At 41.8% G+C, this 16019-nt stretch overlaps 1 protein-coding gene across 13 annotated transcripts; it reads right to left on the bottom strand.

The window, feature by feature from the left end:
• Positions 1–109: 109 nt before the first annotated feature.
• Positions 110–15659, bottom strand: ift88 (intraflagellar transport 88 homolog). 13 transcript variants are annotated; one of them, XM_034297679.1, is made up of 30 exons: positions 15416–15659; positions 15179–15264; positions 14453–14515; positions 12655–12714; positions 12475–12513; positions 11794–11847; positions 11585–11648; positions 10909–10978; positions 10488–10578; positions 10269–10373; positions 9724–9826; positions 9255–9601; positions 9061–9131; positions 8868–8954; positions 8680–8779; positions 8471–8476; positions 7930–8016; positions 7624–7810; positions 7433–7541; positions 7135–7285; positions 6289–6404; positions 5714–5766; positions 5512–5577; positions 5271–5377; positions 4818–4881; positions 4656–4700; positions 4046–4063; positions 3772–3819; positions 627–740; positions 110–526 (listed from the first exon to the last, which is right to left on the bottom strand). In XM_034297679.1, the coding sequence occupies exons 2-30, from the start codon at positions 15257–15259 to the stop codon at positions 405–407; spliced, it is 2628 nt and encodes an 875-aa protein (XP_034153570.1). In that variant the 5' UTR covers positions 15260–15264; positions 15416–15659; the 3' UTR covers positions 110–404. The 13 variants fall into 13 exon arrangements, with proteins under 13 accessions (XP_034153570.1, XP_034153571.1, XP_034153572.1 ...); XM_034297680.1 differs by having other exon boundaries at positions 15470–15659; XM_034297681.1 differs by lacking the exon at positions 8471–8476 and having other exon boundaries at positions 8674–8779.
• Positions 15660–16019: the final 360 nt, after the last annotated feature.

Below are 16019 nucleotides of genomic sequence, written 5' to 3'. Positions count from 1 at the left end.
TAACACTATGCATCCTAAAGAAGCAAACATTTTTGTTGAAAAAATATTTTATCTTAAATAATACAAATAAAATAGTTCACATGACAAATCAGATACACATCAGAACTTTTTTACCTCATTCTGAAGACAAGACGGAAAAGCTTGTAGTAATTACAATAAATTGCGCTAACTATATATAAATATCAGTATAACGTATTATTTTAAATGAAAAGCTTCAAAACTGGAATAAAAATGAACTACGTTCCAGAGATTACTGTGGAAATCATCATCATCATCATTTACACCATAGGTTTTCCTAAATGTGTTATGGACGCTGGAGTGAAACTTGTCTACTGTCTACTGGAAGGTGATATACAGATACTCGTGTTTTGAAAACTGTTTCCTGAGGGGTTCAGTGTGACTGGCTACTCTGGAAGTAGGTCATCTCCCAACTCTTCATCTGCAAAGTCATCATCCTCTGTCCGCTTCTTGGCAGCAGTCTTTGGTCTCTCTATCTGGGGTCCCAATGGATCCACATATGAGGCATCTACACACACAAACAAACACATTTACAGTGGACAGTGAATTGTACATGCACGTTGCAGTCTTCATTGGTACATCTTTATGATAGAGCTTGTGTGTCTCACCTATGTCTCGCTGGCTGCTGGCCTCATAGGGTTCATGGGAGCCTGGCAGTGCCCTCATCTTCGCACTCAGTCTCTCCCCCTTTCCACTGGTGCCATGACTGCTGTGTCCACTATCTGAGAAAACCACTTTGTTATATAGAGGACTCTGGATTAACATAACCGGCTTCAGTAAGGATTTTGCTAATGAGGTCATTGTAAGACCAGGGTTCAAGCCCTGCTTGTGGATTAGCCCAGGGGTCCCAAGGGGGCGGTGCAATAAACTAGCACCGTCTGGGTTCGGATGGTTAGTGGTCACATTTGTCTGCCTTCCATATTTGTCTTGGCTTCTATTGAGGGCGTTTTCAAGTACAACCCGGTTTCAAGAAAGTTGGGACACTGTGTAAAACGTGAAGAAAAAAGAATGCAATGTCACATGCAAATTATTGGAACACTATATTCAGTAGAAAATGGTACAAAGACAACATATCAAATGTTGAAACTGAGACATTTTGTTACTTGAAAAATATTTGCCCACTTTGAATTTGATGCCAGCAACATGTTTACATTTTTTTGGGGCAGGGGCAATAAAAGACTGGAAAAGTTGTGTAATGCTAAAAACTAGGAGGAACATCTCAACTAATTAGGTTAATTGGCAACACATTAGTAACATGATTGACTATTAAAAAAAAAAAGAAAAGCTTCCCAGAAGATGAGTCTTTCAGAAGTAAAGATGGGGAGGGGTTCATCACTCTGTGAAAGACCGCGTAGGCAAATAGTGCCTCAATTTAAGAACAATGTTTCTCAGTGTAAAATTGCAAAGAGTTTGGGGGATCACTTCCAAAAACCCTTGTCTGTGAATACATCGCTGCATCCATGAATTCAAGTTAAATCTTTACCAGGCAAAGAAGAAAGCATGTATAAACAAGTTCCAGAAACACCACCGCCTTCTCTGGGCCCGAGCTCATTTTAGATGGACTGAGGCGAAGTGGAAAACTGTCCTGTGGTCTGACTAATCAAAAGGGACCATCCGGCTTGTTATCAGGTCACAGTTATCAGGTCAAAGGAGACCCCAAAATGTTGAGCAGCTGAAATCAGATATCAAGCAAAAATGGGAAAACATTTCACTTTCAAAACCACGGCAATTGGTTTCCTTAGTTCCCAAACGTCTACAGAGTATTGTCAAAAGAGGTGATGCAACACAGTGGTAAACATGAACCTGTCCCAACGTTTTTTTTAACTTGTAGCTGGCATCAAATAGTATTTTTCCAAAAACTAACATTTCTCAGTTTTGACATGTTATCTTGTCTCTGTACTATTTTCAATAAAATACAGGGATACATTATTTGCACATCATTGCATTCTGTTTTTCTTTGCATTTTACGCAGCGTCCCAAATTGTCTGGAAACAGGGTTATAGTCAACGATTCCTATTGGTTGGGAGGAGTCAACCAATGAACAGAGAGCACTGTCTTGTTAAAATTGGATGATTAAAATGATCAATTCATTTGGATTTTTTTAAAATATTAAAATACTTTTTGATATTAGAATTATTTTTTTTTTTGCGTGTAAACTACACATCACTAGGATTACTAATGATGGAAAATAATCCATCAAGTTTTTTTAAAACCCTCCCGACAAAGGAAAGACAATGGTGTCGAAATCTAAGATGGACAACAATACACACAAAAAGCAAACGCACACTTGCTGCAGTGCAGGAGTGGGAATGATTGAGAAGGTACAGCATAGTGTTGCGTTAAGAACATTGTTCTACTTCATTTGTAGAACTGTGGGTGGACAGGAAATATGAAAAAATATGTCAGTGCAGCTTTTTGGAGTTAATTAAGGACCAAAAGTCTTTCCTGGGGCAACATTTGTTTGTCACCCATGTTTAAGCTATTTGACTGCCATCTAGTGCCAATAAAAATAAACACTGTCAAAGATTTGGACTCTAGCATTGCAGGGCGTGGCAAATCCTTTAATAGTGGTTTGACACTTTTTTTCAAACGCAAAACAAAACTACTTCATAATGGAGCCAGCATCAACGGTGCTGCCCATGTGTTCCCATACATCATAGCAGCACTGGTTCAAATGCAAATGCTCTAACTAACTCTATGGAGCACACAGACAGAATGAACCTGCTTGTGTATTGTTAGGACTTTCAGTACCGTGACACCTGTAACTACATAGATCACATTTAACAGACATTGTTCCCTTCTTTTAGAGACAAAAACCAATAAAAGCTACTGCTTAATAATACCACACACTTCTGTTCTATGTGAATGATTGAGAGACAGAAGTGAGAGATTCTGTGTGCCTGTGGCAGCTCTAGGCTCACAGGGCAGGTCCGTATGGAGCTCCAGAAAAGTGGGGGACAGGCAAGAGACTCCCACTTCCCACATCTGGCAACAAGGTAGTCGTGGAAACAAATCCAAGCACAAAAACAGGAAGAGAAGGAGGCCCAATATTCCATTGTCCCTCACAATCCTCAAATCTCAGTCTTCCAACAAGCAGCAGATTTTTCTGCCTCAAAAACAGTATTTTTTCTTATACACCATGACCATCTAGCTTCCTATTTCCTTGTCAAAGAATCATCTCTTACTTCTTTTGAGCAACAGGTTAGCTTACATACTCAAATAAATGGGAAACATGGATTTGGAAGTGTCTGTGACATGCTTTTCAGCCATACTAGATCCTAAGCAACAATGTAGTCATGCATAGTTGGTAACTTTGCTGAATGACAACAACATCAGTTTTAAATAGAGACCACTCAAAAATGCAAAACGGTAAAAAAAAAAAGAACTTAAAAACACTTCTCAAATATCTGAGTACATTTTCAGCTGTTTTTCTGTCTGTGTTCAGTGCAAACATTCTCTTGAGAGGGCAAGTTGCAGGAGGGAGTCATTCCTGGCATTAACAGCTAACAGCAGCCTGCTAAAAGATTTCTGGTGCACTGGAAATTGAGAGAGTACGACTACACTGTGGAGAATTCAAATCATGAGTATTAAAATGTTGGTGTTTCCTTTTCCAAATACAACATAACTTTTTTTCTTTACTCTCAGTCCTAGTTACTGTTTACACATTATACTGTCACCTGAACCAAAGTGTCTTTGACAAATGACTATGGAAGAAATGTAACAGCCTGTAGTCCAGTGCAATGCAGTGCCTACCTTGTCCCTGGTCCAATAGAGGACTGTGTTTAGGCTCAGGGCAAGAAACTGAACAGATCCAGAAGAAATATTATGCGGAAAGAGAAGAGAGACAGCAAAGAAAAAGACAGGGAAGGACAGGGACAGTGTAAAGGATCAGGCCAGAACAGCGTTGAGTCAATATAGCAAGTGCGAAAGGAATTCAAAATGACAGTTGGTGAGCGGAGTGAATTCATGTAAAAAGCATGCTGTTTGTCTTCACTACCACACAAAGTGCAAACACTGTCCCGCTCACCTGGTTTGATATCCACCTCTGCAGTGTCACGAGAGAATGGAAAAAAGGAGCAAGTAGATTCAAAGTTGATGCTGTGACTGTTTCGCAAGATGCTTTTTGAATGAGCTGGAATAATTATAATTTCAACACTGGAAACGTGAGCGAGTCTACAGGACACTGTAGGACTAAGCCAGTAGTGGAATAAGATTAGCTGGCAGGGATTTCTAGAGTTTAAATCCATACTGTTGAAGTCCGGTATAGACACAGTCAGAGATGTATATACCCAAAGCTATATACCCACCCAAGGACCCATTTGTCCTTTTATATTCCAGTAACAAACAGATAAAATGTTGAATTTTTTTAGGGGTGAATACTGAGAAGGGTTGCAGCAGCTGGACTGGAGAGGCACACAACACAGGAGGCTGGTACCAATGGCCTTTTTAGGCAGGGATTGGACAGGGTTTGAATTCCCCACCAATCACAGCAGGTGTAAAAGGATTACGGAAGGGTTAAAAAGGAGGAACGGGTTACTATCAGTCTAGAGATGCTGGAGATGTACGTGGCTAGAATGACCTACAGTAGGACTGGACAGGTGACCATTTCCTACAGACACTCTAATGTCTATTCATACCTATGGTCTTCTTAGGCAGTGTGTGGACAAGGTTTGGGCTGCCCACTTCCCAGGCAGCAGTAAGGAAAACACGTATAACTGGATAACTCTTTGCCAGGGATTGCCATCTAAATGGAACTGATCAGGGTTCAGTAGCGAACAGGGATGCCCAATTTCACTTACCACTGCTGGCGCTGCCCTCTCTCCGGGCATTTCTGGCACTGCCCTCCCTCGCCGACTTCACCCGCTACAGAGCAGACAGAGGGATAAGAGGGTGAGGATGTCTCTGTTCAAACCTACCATCAAAACAAAAGAATAACCACACAGACCCGTTTTTTTGTCCTACAGTTTGTTGGTTCCTATGGTGGAAAAAAAAGACACTTGTACAAAGCAGAACAGAGAGTTGGGTCTGCTCTGTGATGACGTTAGGAAATCCTGGGCCAGCTAAAAGCAGGAATGTGAGCTGATCCAAAAACATATTAGCAATGAATTAAGAACAGATGTTTCTGATTTACTGAGATGTTGGTATTCTCCCTATTTGCCACTGAGTATATACAGTGGCCTCTAGTGGTCTCAGGTGGAATTGTGTCAATTTCAGGAGTTGTAGATACTGTAACAGTGAAGTAAATGGTGAACCTGTTCCCTGATCTCCTTCATCTTCTCCGCCTTCTTTAGTTTGGTGGCATAATCCTGGACCTCTTTCAGCCCCATGTCTGTGCATAGCCTCACCAGAAAACGCAGGCCTGGAGGAAGACACGGGAGAAACACAAAAACCCCATAGAGAAGTCCGCATCAGTACATTCATTTAATAAAAAAAACAAAATCAGAACAATATGGAAGTATTGCTGAGAGGACAAGAAGGGATCTAGGTGATTACATTCAACGTTTTCTGGGAATTTCCGGTGGATGTCCTTGTAAGTCTCTAGGGATTTCTGGTAGTTTCCTGAGGATGAAAGAAACAGGAACAGAAGTCTTTGTACATGGACCAGTTATTATCTTTACTATGTGATGACAAATTAACTCAGTCAGTACAATATATGGATGAGCATTAGCCATGTAACGGGGGAAAATAAACTCACCACTCCGTCTGTAGCAGCTGGCCACCATCAGCTGCCACTTCACTTGGTTTGGCCTGAAACCACAGAACCAGTTAGCAATATTTCAGGGTTCAGACATGAACCTGTCCCCAGCCTATTGGACACACATCATACACAACCAACCGAATCGCTAGGTACACACATCATACACAACCAACCGAATCGCTCGGTACACACATCATACACAACCAACCGAATCGCTCGGAACACACATCATACACAGCCAACCGAATCGCTCGGTACACACATCATACACAGCCAACCGAATCGCTAGGTACACACATCATACACAGCCAACCGAATCGCTCGGTACACACATCATACACAACCAACCGAATCGCTAGGTACACACATCATACACAACCAACCGAATCGCTCGGTACACACATCATACACAGCCAACCGAATCGCTCGGTACACACATCATACACAGCCAACCGAATCGCTAGGTACACACATCATACACAGCCAACCGAATCGCTAGGTACACACATCATACACAGCCAACCGAATTGCTCGGTACACACATCATGGTAAGATGAGAACCGGAGACTTACTGGATGAGTGTGGCTCTCTCAAAGTACTGGGCAGCCTTCTCACAGAACTGAGTGTCAATGAAGTAGGCCCCCAGCCACTCAATAACCTCAATGTTTGAGGGAAAATATCTGAAGGACTGAAACATAACAAAGATCATGGGGACAGTTTGATCTTCTTGTGACCTATTGTAATACAAGAACAATTACAGTAGTTCCAAGAATTTTTAAGTTTGAATCTATATAATTTAATACAATGTAATAAGCATTGAAATGTAGAAGTCATGACTCTGGTGGTTTACATGCTGACAATGTTTTTGCCACAAAGATCAAATGAAAATATGAGCTGTGCTCCCACTGCAATTGTATGTATCTAAGGGCTTGGCCATACAGACAGGTCATTGTGATTTCAGTAGCTACTGTAAATCAACAGCAGTAGACCACAATGATTTGTCAAGCTCAACATATGAATGTACTTCTGTGTTATCATTGTTCTACTCTGTCCTACCCATTTAAACTTTAGTTTTAAGCTCAAATGGATTTTCTCTGTCTGTTATTATAGAATGCAAGGTCATCCGGGAGGTGGTTCTGAAATAAATAACATCTTTGTGAGAAAGCACTGAGTCTTGTTGAGGGAGTAGTTCTCTCACAAATGAGAAAGAATGGTTCACTGTTCCCAAGTCAGCAACACTGAGGTAAATATGGTCAGTCTGTTGATCTGACAACGAATTATTGCAAGGCACATTATGTCACAAAGCTATGGGAGTAGGTTTTGAGAAAAGCTGTAGCATACCCTACAATGGCCAATTCAGTAATATCTTGTTTCTAAATGAACATATCTGAAAGAGTCAAAATGTTGAAGACACAGACCTCATAGTAGTACTGGAAGGCTTGAGACTTGTCTCCCTCGCTATCGTACAACTCTCCCAGTTTAGCCAACACCTTGGGGTCTGTGGGCGTCACACTGATCAGCTGCATCAGCCATTCTATGGCCTGGTGGGGGTCCTCCAACATCTCATAGCTGAGCTACAGTCAGGGATCACAAACATGCAGGTTTCTGCACACTCCGCCGTAGCGGAGGCTTTCCAAGTAGCGGACAAGCGCTCTCATGGGAACATTAGCTCAATGGGATGCAGCGTTCAAAGGGAGGACATTTTGGTGAGGATACAGGCTGGCCAGCTGCCACATCACCTGTGAACTGTTCCTCAGGATGGCGTGGAGCTTCAGGAAACAGTCCAGGGAATCCTCCAGGCGCCCCAGACGCTTATAAGTCAGACCTGAGGAGAGAGGACACGCCGTTAGGATAGGTGGACAATGGCGGCTCCCGTTATCCGCGTCCGCACTGACGACTCAGCTCACCCAGGTTATACAGGGCCTCGGTGCAGGACGAGTCATTCCGGAGAGCCTCCTTGTAGAACTCAGCAGCTTTCTCGCGGTCGTTCTTCACGAAGACCGTGTTGCCCTTGTTGATGAGCGCCGCTGGGTTATAGCGGTCCGCGGCCATGGCCAGGTCAGCGTAACGGTCAGCCTGGTCGAAGTCCTTTTCCTGAAGGGTCAGAGGTCATTGCCCCAAATGAGATACATATGTCAAACAGCTCAAATGAGTACACCAACGATGGTGAAACATAGGACTATTGCCCTGATATGACTAGATAATAGTCTTACTAGGAAGTAGAGGAAGGAGAGGTTGGTGGCTGCAGCACTCTTCACTCGGCTGTCTTTCTTCTCAAACGTCTTCAGGGTCTCCACAGCCTGTAGCAGGATCTCAATAACTTAACATTACTATAACATTGACAGTCGTGAACTGTTCACGCCTGCGAGAGCTTAGGGCATGCTCGAAAGATTGTTGATGGATTCTTGGTAAGTAACGATTCTTGAGAGCATCAGCTGAAGTGTCTTCTGGAAGCCTGCCTCTACGGAGATCTTGTATACCAAATACTTTGAAAGACATATTTTAAACCATATTTTACATCTTTCAAATATTCTTTGCTCAGTGGGGAGCCACTGAACTAAGCAATGGTCTCGTTGAGGAAAATGCTCCTACACCAAATTTCTTAATAGACGCGGCCGAAATGTGGAGGCATTTTCCATATGTTAGTGATCTGTTTCATAGAAATCTGAACATTTGCCACAGATTTAAGGAAACCAACCATACAACAACCCGACAAAGACACGAAACATACAAACCAATGAGGAGATCACATACCTCGAGCTTAAGAGCCATGGAGATGGAGAAAAGGCAAACAATCAGAATGGAGGGATTCAGTGGAGGAGAAAAGCTGTGGTTAAACAGCTGAAGTTGAGAACCGACACACTGACAGACTGCACAGCCCAGCTGCAGCGATACGCATGCAGGACGCAGTACAATGGAAGGAACACACACCGGATATGGTACGATGAAACACTCACACCAACCTGATTGAAGTCCCTCTGTCTCAGGTAGGTAATGGCTTTGTTAATCTCCAGATCGTTGGCCAGTTCAATGTACTGGGAGCTCTTCACCATTTCCACACACCTGCAGGAACAACACGCGCATTGTCTGGATGTGCCAAGGAGACTACGGTCCACGTTTACCCTGTGGTGTCGGGTTTGGAAAAACCCACCAGTCAAAACCGTCGGCGAACGTCGCCTCGATGGCGGGAGCGATGAGCTTGGCTGATGTCATGATGAATTTCTCAGCCAGTGTTTTCCTGAGGCCAAGAGAACAGAATCCAGTCAGTAGCCACAAGCAATTGAGTGAGACTACAGATGTGAAAACAACAGCGATGTTTTGCATAATGGATGAACGAGAGTTACCGTTCTCTCTCCATCTGGTGAAGCTTGTCATTCTTTATGGCTTCAATCACCAGGTTGGCATGGGTGTCATCCTGGAAATGAAAAACAAGCAAGGCTGACTTGTTAGTGACATGCAGTAAAGATGACTATGATAGAGTCAAAAACATTCCAGGTGCTGAAGAAGGCACCCTGGTGTAGAATGAAGCGCGGCTCACGTTGGGCGGAATATACTTGTCCTCCTCGTCGATCCCTAGAGGAACACAGATAAGCTTCTGAAAGGCCTTCTTCATCCTATCTCTGTCCCCAATGGCGTAGTAACACAGGATCAGGTTGAAGCCTGACTTAATGTTGGGGCTCTCGCTCATGATGTGTTCAAAGGAGGTGATGGCGTCCGAGTACTGGCCCATGCGGATGAAGACCACGCCAATGTTCTGCATGATCTTGATCCTCATCTCCTTGTGGGAGTTGGAGATCTGGTCCAGGGCCATTCGGTAGAACTTGATGGCCTTCGGATAGTTCTTTTGCTTGAAGTAAATGTTGGCCATGTTCACTTTTAACCTTCCTGAAAAAGAAAAAAAAAAAAGGTCCTCACAATAGTTGTCCAAGCCAGTAAGATTGTCAAAGCTAACCCAAGCATTTTAGCAACTAATCTACTGTGAAATATGACATTGTTCTGGCACCCACCGGCATTACTGAACATCTTGTTCTTCACAATGACCTGGTAGGTGTTAAGGGCTTCTGCGTACATGTCATTGTTAGCATACTGAGTTGCCAAGTTAAACAAGACCTGAAAAAGGAGACAACATATCAGCAGTCACTGGCCGCTGAATAGTTAGCTTTGACATTGGGAGACCGATGTTCAAAACCTGCTCACTTATTAGCCTAAGGGACCCACGGAGGGCAGTGCCATTGGCCACCAGCATCCAGTCTTAAGTGGTTAGTCTGCTGACTCCTTGAGCTCAATCAAGGTCGAAGTCAGGACATTGCGCTCCATCTGGCGCACAAGGAATCCAGTCTAGACTTCCTGGTTGACCGAGCAATGTGATAAGAACCAGAACGGCAACGGATATGCTTTGGAAGACACATATTTTGGCCTTGATTACCAATTGGATAAACAGTGATCGGACCAACACTGAGCACTAAAGACAATACTTCTTCAACACATGACACCCATTAGTGGGCGAAGTGGACTGATGAGTATTTCCATTGACAGTTGCGATCGTACTCACTGAATAGGTGAGGTCCAAGTTGATGTGGTCGGCATTGCCTGACTGCTCTCTCTGTCTCACCAGTGCTCTCTCCTTCCGTCCTGCCTCCTTAGCTCTATCTAAGGACTGCAAAAACATTGATAGACAACACAAGCAGACAGTCATAGGTAGAGCGTCACACATTCCTAAGTCTGCAATGGCTTAGTCATTCAGTAGCTAAACATCAAGGGGGAGACTGACCAACTGTAGGTCACCACGGCCGTGCGCAAGGCAGCTTTCCTCAATCAGATCGTTCACCTTCTTCTCCAGGATCTTCACCTTCTCATCCGGACTGAAAACACAGAAATATACCTAAAGTAACCCTCATATACTGCTCCGGAAATAGTTAAGAGACCACTGCACCTTTTTCTTTCCTTTCCAAAATAGTCGAAAAGGAAGGTTTTGAGTGAGGAACAGAAAGGTTCAAATTAAGAGACCACTGCAAATTGAATGCTTCTGTTCCTCACTCAAAACCTTCCTTTTTGACTATTTTGGAAAGGAAAGAAAAAGGTGCAGTGGTCTCTTAATTTTTTCTGGTGCTTTATAATTTCATCAAACATACAAGAATCACAGAAGAATTCCTTGGAACTGCATAATAAACAGAGACAGAACAAATACTTACGTATCTTCACTTTTTCCCTCTAATGGAGGAGCCGGACCTTTGGACTGACCCAGCGGGTCAAATGTAGAACCTGAAAACATCAGAAACACATAAATAAATGTCTTACTATAGATTCTTCAAAGTAGCCACCCTTTTCCCTTCACCTTTGCACACTCTTGGCATTCTCTCAACCAGCTTGTGAGAACGCCAAATACACCTGAATGGGTATGTGTGTCCAAACTTTTGAGTGGTACTGTATATACACACATTTTCAGACTTTTTTGAGAGCGAGGAAAGATAAGAAATGTTTTTATCGAAAGCGCAGCAGTGCATTAACAGGAAGATCGGTTCAAAGCACCAGACCACACAGTTATTATTATAATTCCAATTTTAATAAGAAAGTAATTTAAATGTTTATTTTAACTGATATGTTCCAGTCAGTTAGAGCATCAGCAAATAAAAAAATCTATAATAATGATCACAGAATTACACAAACTGTGACTCAGGGGAGAAACGTCACGATAATAATAAGGACTCTGGCAAATCCAGCAAAGTTTTCATTGAACAAAGGCTCTGAAGGGGCAACTAATGACAAATATGTATTACAAAGCGGTCTAATGTTCAATTGTCACATTTTACAAGGGCCAGTGCATGAGAACCGCCCAGACGTCTCTCCCTTCCTCCCCTGTAAACTCACCTCTGATTATGGCTGAAGAGTAGCCAGCTGCTCTGACTGCAGTCATAGGCCTAGCTGTTCCTTCCTGTCAGACAACATGACACACATCCACATCTCAACAGATACACCAGAGGTCCAGGTCACTAAGCAACATCTTTGTCCATATTGTACTGGGTTATAATCCAGAAGGGAAACTACATAGAGATACAGCATACTACTGAGGCTCTCACCTGTACAGCTCCAGTCATGGGTCGACCCATAGAAGACGCAAGTGGCATCCTAGACTACAGAACAAAACATCCCAAATTGACAAGGGAGACAATTTCCAATCAGAAATTAAGAAGTGTGTACAGTCCGCTCAAATGATTGGCATCCTTCCAAAAAGTTGTAAAAAAGAAAAATGATAAGACAGGTAATGAGCAGCAATTCTCTATACCTTGTGCAACCCTCACAACACCTCACTGAGCCATTTCCTGTCCTTTAGATTGCAGAATGCATTGCGAAGGATTATACCACTCCTCCATACATCTTTCCAGATCCTTCAGTCTGCACTAATCGACTGGCATCGTCAATTCAAAACATACATTTTCTACGAGATTCAATTCCAGAGACTAAGATGGCCATCAACGTGTGGACAAGTTTCACTTCTCTAGCAGAGGAAACAATTTATAAACAATACTCTCTGGTTTATGTAAAACATTATTTTTTGATCATCGTCAGTCATTATTAAGGGCACCAAATACTTTAGAGGGGAGCATGTCAATTAGGTCTTGAAAAAGTAAAACTACATTAACTCAATCAGTCAATAAAAATGGTTCATATTACTTTTTCATAAACAGACTCTATTCTCTTCACTTGACAAGGTTCATCTTACTTTCTGTCAAGTATACTATGATGACAGAAGCTCTCACCTTCAGAAGCCTGTTCTTACTGCCAAACCTGGTCTCAGCCTGAGTGTGAAATATCAAACATACTTAAAAAGAGTAGCACTTGTGGTTATTCCATCTCAAGCGTACTATATTGCCTCCCCATCACTCAACATGGATTAAGAACCAACAAGTAAACATACCTTACACAATCCATTGACTTACCCCGAAAGAGGTCCCCAATGTCAGTCCACCAGTGGAAGTGCCAGGAAACTTGGCAGTCATCTTAGAAGATTAACACAAATAATTGTTATCGTTAGAAACACATTTGTTACTTGCATTTGCCTCATTGCACAACTATCCATCCCACTTGTAACATACGTTAGACTTAATACATGTACATTTCTGCCCGATTTGCACCTCTGTTTAGATGCTAACTGCATTTTGTTGTGCTGTACTTGTTCAATGACAATAAAGTTGTGTCTACAGTTTATTTCTTATGGAATTTTACATTCAACTGTAGGTCATAACAGAATGGCACAATCATAAAACAAAACATGGCAACAAAGGAAAAAAATTAACAGGCCCCTGTTCAAAAGTCTGCATTCAAAAGTCTGCATTCTTGCAGTATTTTGTAATAGTTGTCAATGAGGCCCTGAATTCTTGCAGGTGATATAGCTGTCAATTGGTCTTGGTAAAATGCCTCCAGCTCATGCAAAGTCTTTAGTTGTCTTGCATGAACCACATGTTTGAGATCTCCCCAGAATGGCTCAATTATATTAAGGTCAGGAGACTGTGATGGCCACTCCAGAAACTTTTCCTGCTGTAACCACTGGAGGGTCAACTTGGCTTTGTGCTTAGGGTCAATGTCATGCTGGAAAGTCCAAGAGCGTCCCATGAACAGCTTTCTTGCAGAATACAAATTGTCTGCCAGTATTTACTGATAACATGCAGCATTCATCTTGCCATACATTTTCACAAGATTCCCCATGCCTATAGGGCTCAACCCCCCCCCCCCCCCAAAAAAAAAAAAAACATCAGTGAGCCACCACCATGCTTCACATTGGGGATGGTATTCTGTTCACTATGGGTCTTGTTGACCCCTCTCCAAACGTAGTGCTCATGGTTGTGACCATAAAGCTCTATTTTGGTTTCGTCACTCCAAAATACAGTGTGCCAGAAGCTGTGAGGCGTGTCAAGGTGTTGTCAGGCATATTGTAACCAGGCTTTTTTGAGGCATTGGTGCAGTAAAGGCTTCTTTCTGGCAACTCAACCATGTAGCTAATTTTTGTTCAAGTAACGTAGTATTGTGCTCCTTGAAACAACCACACCGTCTTTTTCCAGAGCAACCTGTATTTCTCCTGAGGTTACCTGTGGGTTTTTCTTTGTATCCCAAACAATTCTTGTGGCAGTTTTGCATGAAATCTTTCTTTGTCTACCTGACCTTGGCTTGGTATCAAGAGATCCCTGAATGTTCCACTTCTAAATAAGTGATTGAACAGAACTGACTGGCATTTGCAAGGCTTTGGATATCTTTTTAGATCCTTTTCCATCTTTATAAGTTCCATTACCTTGTTACACAGGTCTTTTGACACTTTTCTGCTCCCCATGGCTAGGTATCTAGCCTGCTCAGTGCATCCATATGAGAGCTAACAAACACATTGACTATTTATAAACACACAAATTGCAATTTAAAAAGCCACAGGTGTGGGACATTCACCTTTAATTTCCATTTTCACCTGTGTGTGTCACCTTGTGTCTCTGTACCAAGGCCACTCCAGTGAGCTGGTATGTAAACGTTCAATCAGGGCCATTTGGGTGATTTTTGTTATCACTATGATTTAAAAAGGAGCCAAAAAACTATGTGATACTAATTAAATAAAATACAGTTTTTTTTATTTTCAAAATCAATGCCAAAATGTACAAATGTCTGCCAGGGTATGCAAACGTATGAGCACAACTGTATCTATCTATTTCAGTAAATATACTATATCTTGACATATGTGACACTTCTATCACTCACAGGTGGCCTTCTCCCATGGCTTGTCCTCACTGCTTGCTGAAAACCAGCATCATTGTCAAGCTCCTGTAAAACACAAGACACAAATTCAACATTACTAGCCACACATCTTCACAAATTTAGTATCAAACAAGACTGAAAATGTAAAGTGTTGTGAAAAGTATTTGCCCCATCAGACTTTTTGCATTTGTTTATATTTTTGGTACTGAATATTGTCAGATCTTCAACCAAATATTAGATAAAAGAAAACATAAGTGAGCAATTAACAACATAGTTATACTTATTTCTTTACTTATATCTTGATTAAAGAAGGTTATCTAACACCAAATGCCTGATCATTGGTATGAGATTCTTAGTGTGGAATGCAGTTTTTCTTTTTCGCCAGACATAACGGGGCCCAAATGTTGCACTTTTGACTCATCTTTCAATACAAAATTGTTCCAGAACTCTTGAGACTCATCCTGGTGCTTTTGGAAAAACTCTAAACAAGCATTATTTTTAATATGCTGCGGTTTCCTCCGTGCTACTCTGCTATAAACCCTATTTTTTCACATCGGAATACTGCATGTTTAATTACCCAGCACACCAAACAAATAGAACAAGCACCTAACATTGGTTTCATTTTTTTCTCTCGCACTCCCTCCGACAGGTGGCCAAATACTTTTCAAGGTACTGTAGTAGTAGCTTCAAATTAAGAACAAAACTAAAGAAAACACTATACTTATCTACCTCTGCATCAAAGGTTGGATTGTAGTCGTTGTAGCCCGAGTACAGGTCATCCTCTTCAGCAACAAGATGCACATGTTCCATGTTTGCTAAGCATTAAGGCACATGAGAAGGAAATTAAAAACAACAGAGACAGATGTATGCATTGTTACATTCATAAATGATCATAGAAAGACAATTACTACAAGAAAACGAAGGGCATGGACTCGAAAGGCAAATTAACGGAGCTAGCAACGTTACTTGCTAGGAAGTTCTTCAGATGAATAGGCGTTGCATAGATGAGCTAAAACGTACTTGCCAAGCAGGTCGCTTAACTGAATAGGTTTCTAATATGTTGTTTTCTATAACTAGAAAAAACTCTGAAGCTAGCTAGCTATTGAAAAGAGTAAGAAGACATCGACTGCAAATGTTAATATATAAAAAAGACAATTGCAAGAAGAATTAGAAGCTGGAAATGTTGTTGTGAGTTTACTGATCCCACAATGCAAAGCGAAATGGGTAGTGTCAACTTGGTTACAAAGCCTCGATTGGTTCAAATGTAGATCAATCAAACCAGAGTTCCATTCCACGCGAAACCGTTGCTAGGATACAATAACGCCTCGATACACTAACGCCTCATCTGGAGCGTTATTGCGTTTTTGTAGACCAGGAATCCATTTTCATTTAATGTAAGGGCTCAATATCCCACACCTTCTTTATATTTCAGTTCAAAATAAACATTAAAAAACTAGTTGAAAACAAAATAACTTCTAAAGAAAATAAAATGGGTGTTGAGATCAAAATGAACATAATTACGACGGTAAGAGAGAAGGCCGGAGAAGTAAAATAGTAGATGGATTTTTAC

The sequence above is a fragment of the Esox lucius genome, chromosome 16 (assembly GCF_011004845.1).
Source record: "Esox lucius isolate fEsoLuc1 chromosome 16, fEsoLuc1.pri, whole genome shotgun sequence".
Lineage (NCBI taxonomy): Eukaryota > Metazoa > Chordata > Actinopteri > Esociformes > Esocidae > Esox > Esox lucius.
Note: the sequence above shows the minus strand (reverse complement) of the source record. Positions and strands in the feature narration are given on the sequence as shown.

Coding starts and splice junctions, on each gene's coding strand:
- ift88 (XM_034297681.1), bottom strand. CDS start 15,259: ATGGAACATGTGCATCTTGTTGCTGAAGAGGATGACCTGTACTCGGGC. Junction 10,579..10,908: donor GAGGGAAAAAGTGAAGATAC/GTAAGTATTTGT, acceptor CTGTGTTTTCAG/TCCGGATGAGAAGGTGAAGA. Junction 8,780..8,867: donor TTCGCCGACGGTTTTGACTG/GTGGGTTTTTCC, acceptor TTGTTCCTGCAG/GTGTGTGGAAATGGTGAAGA.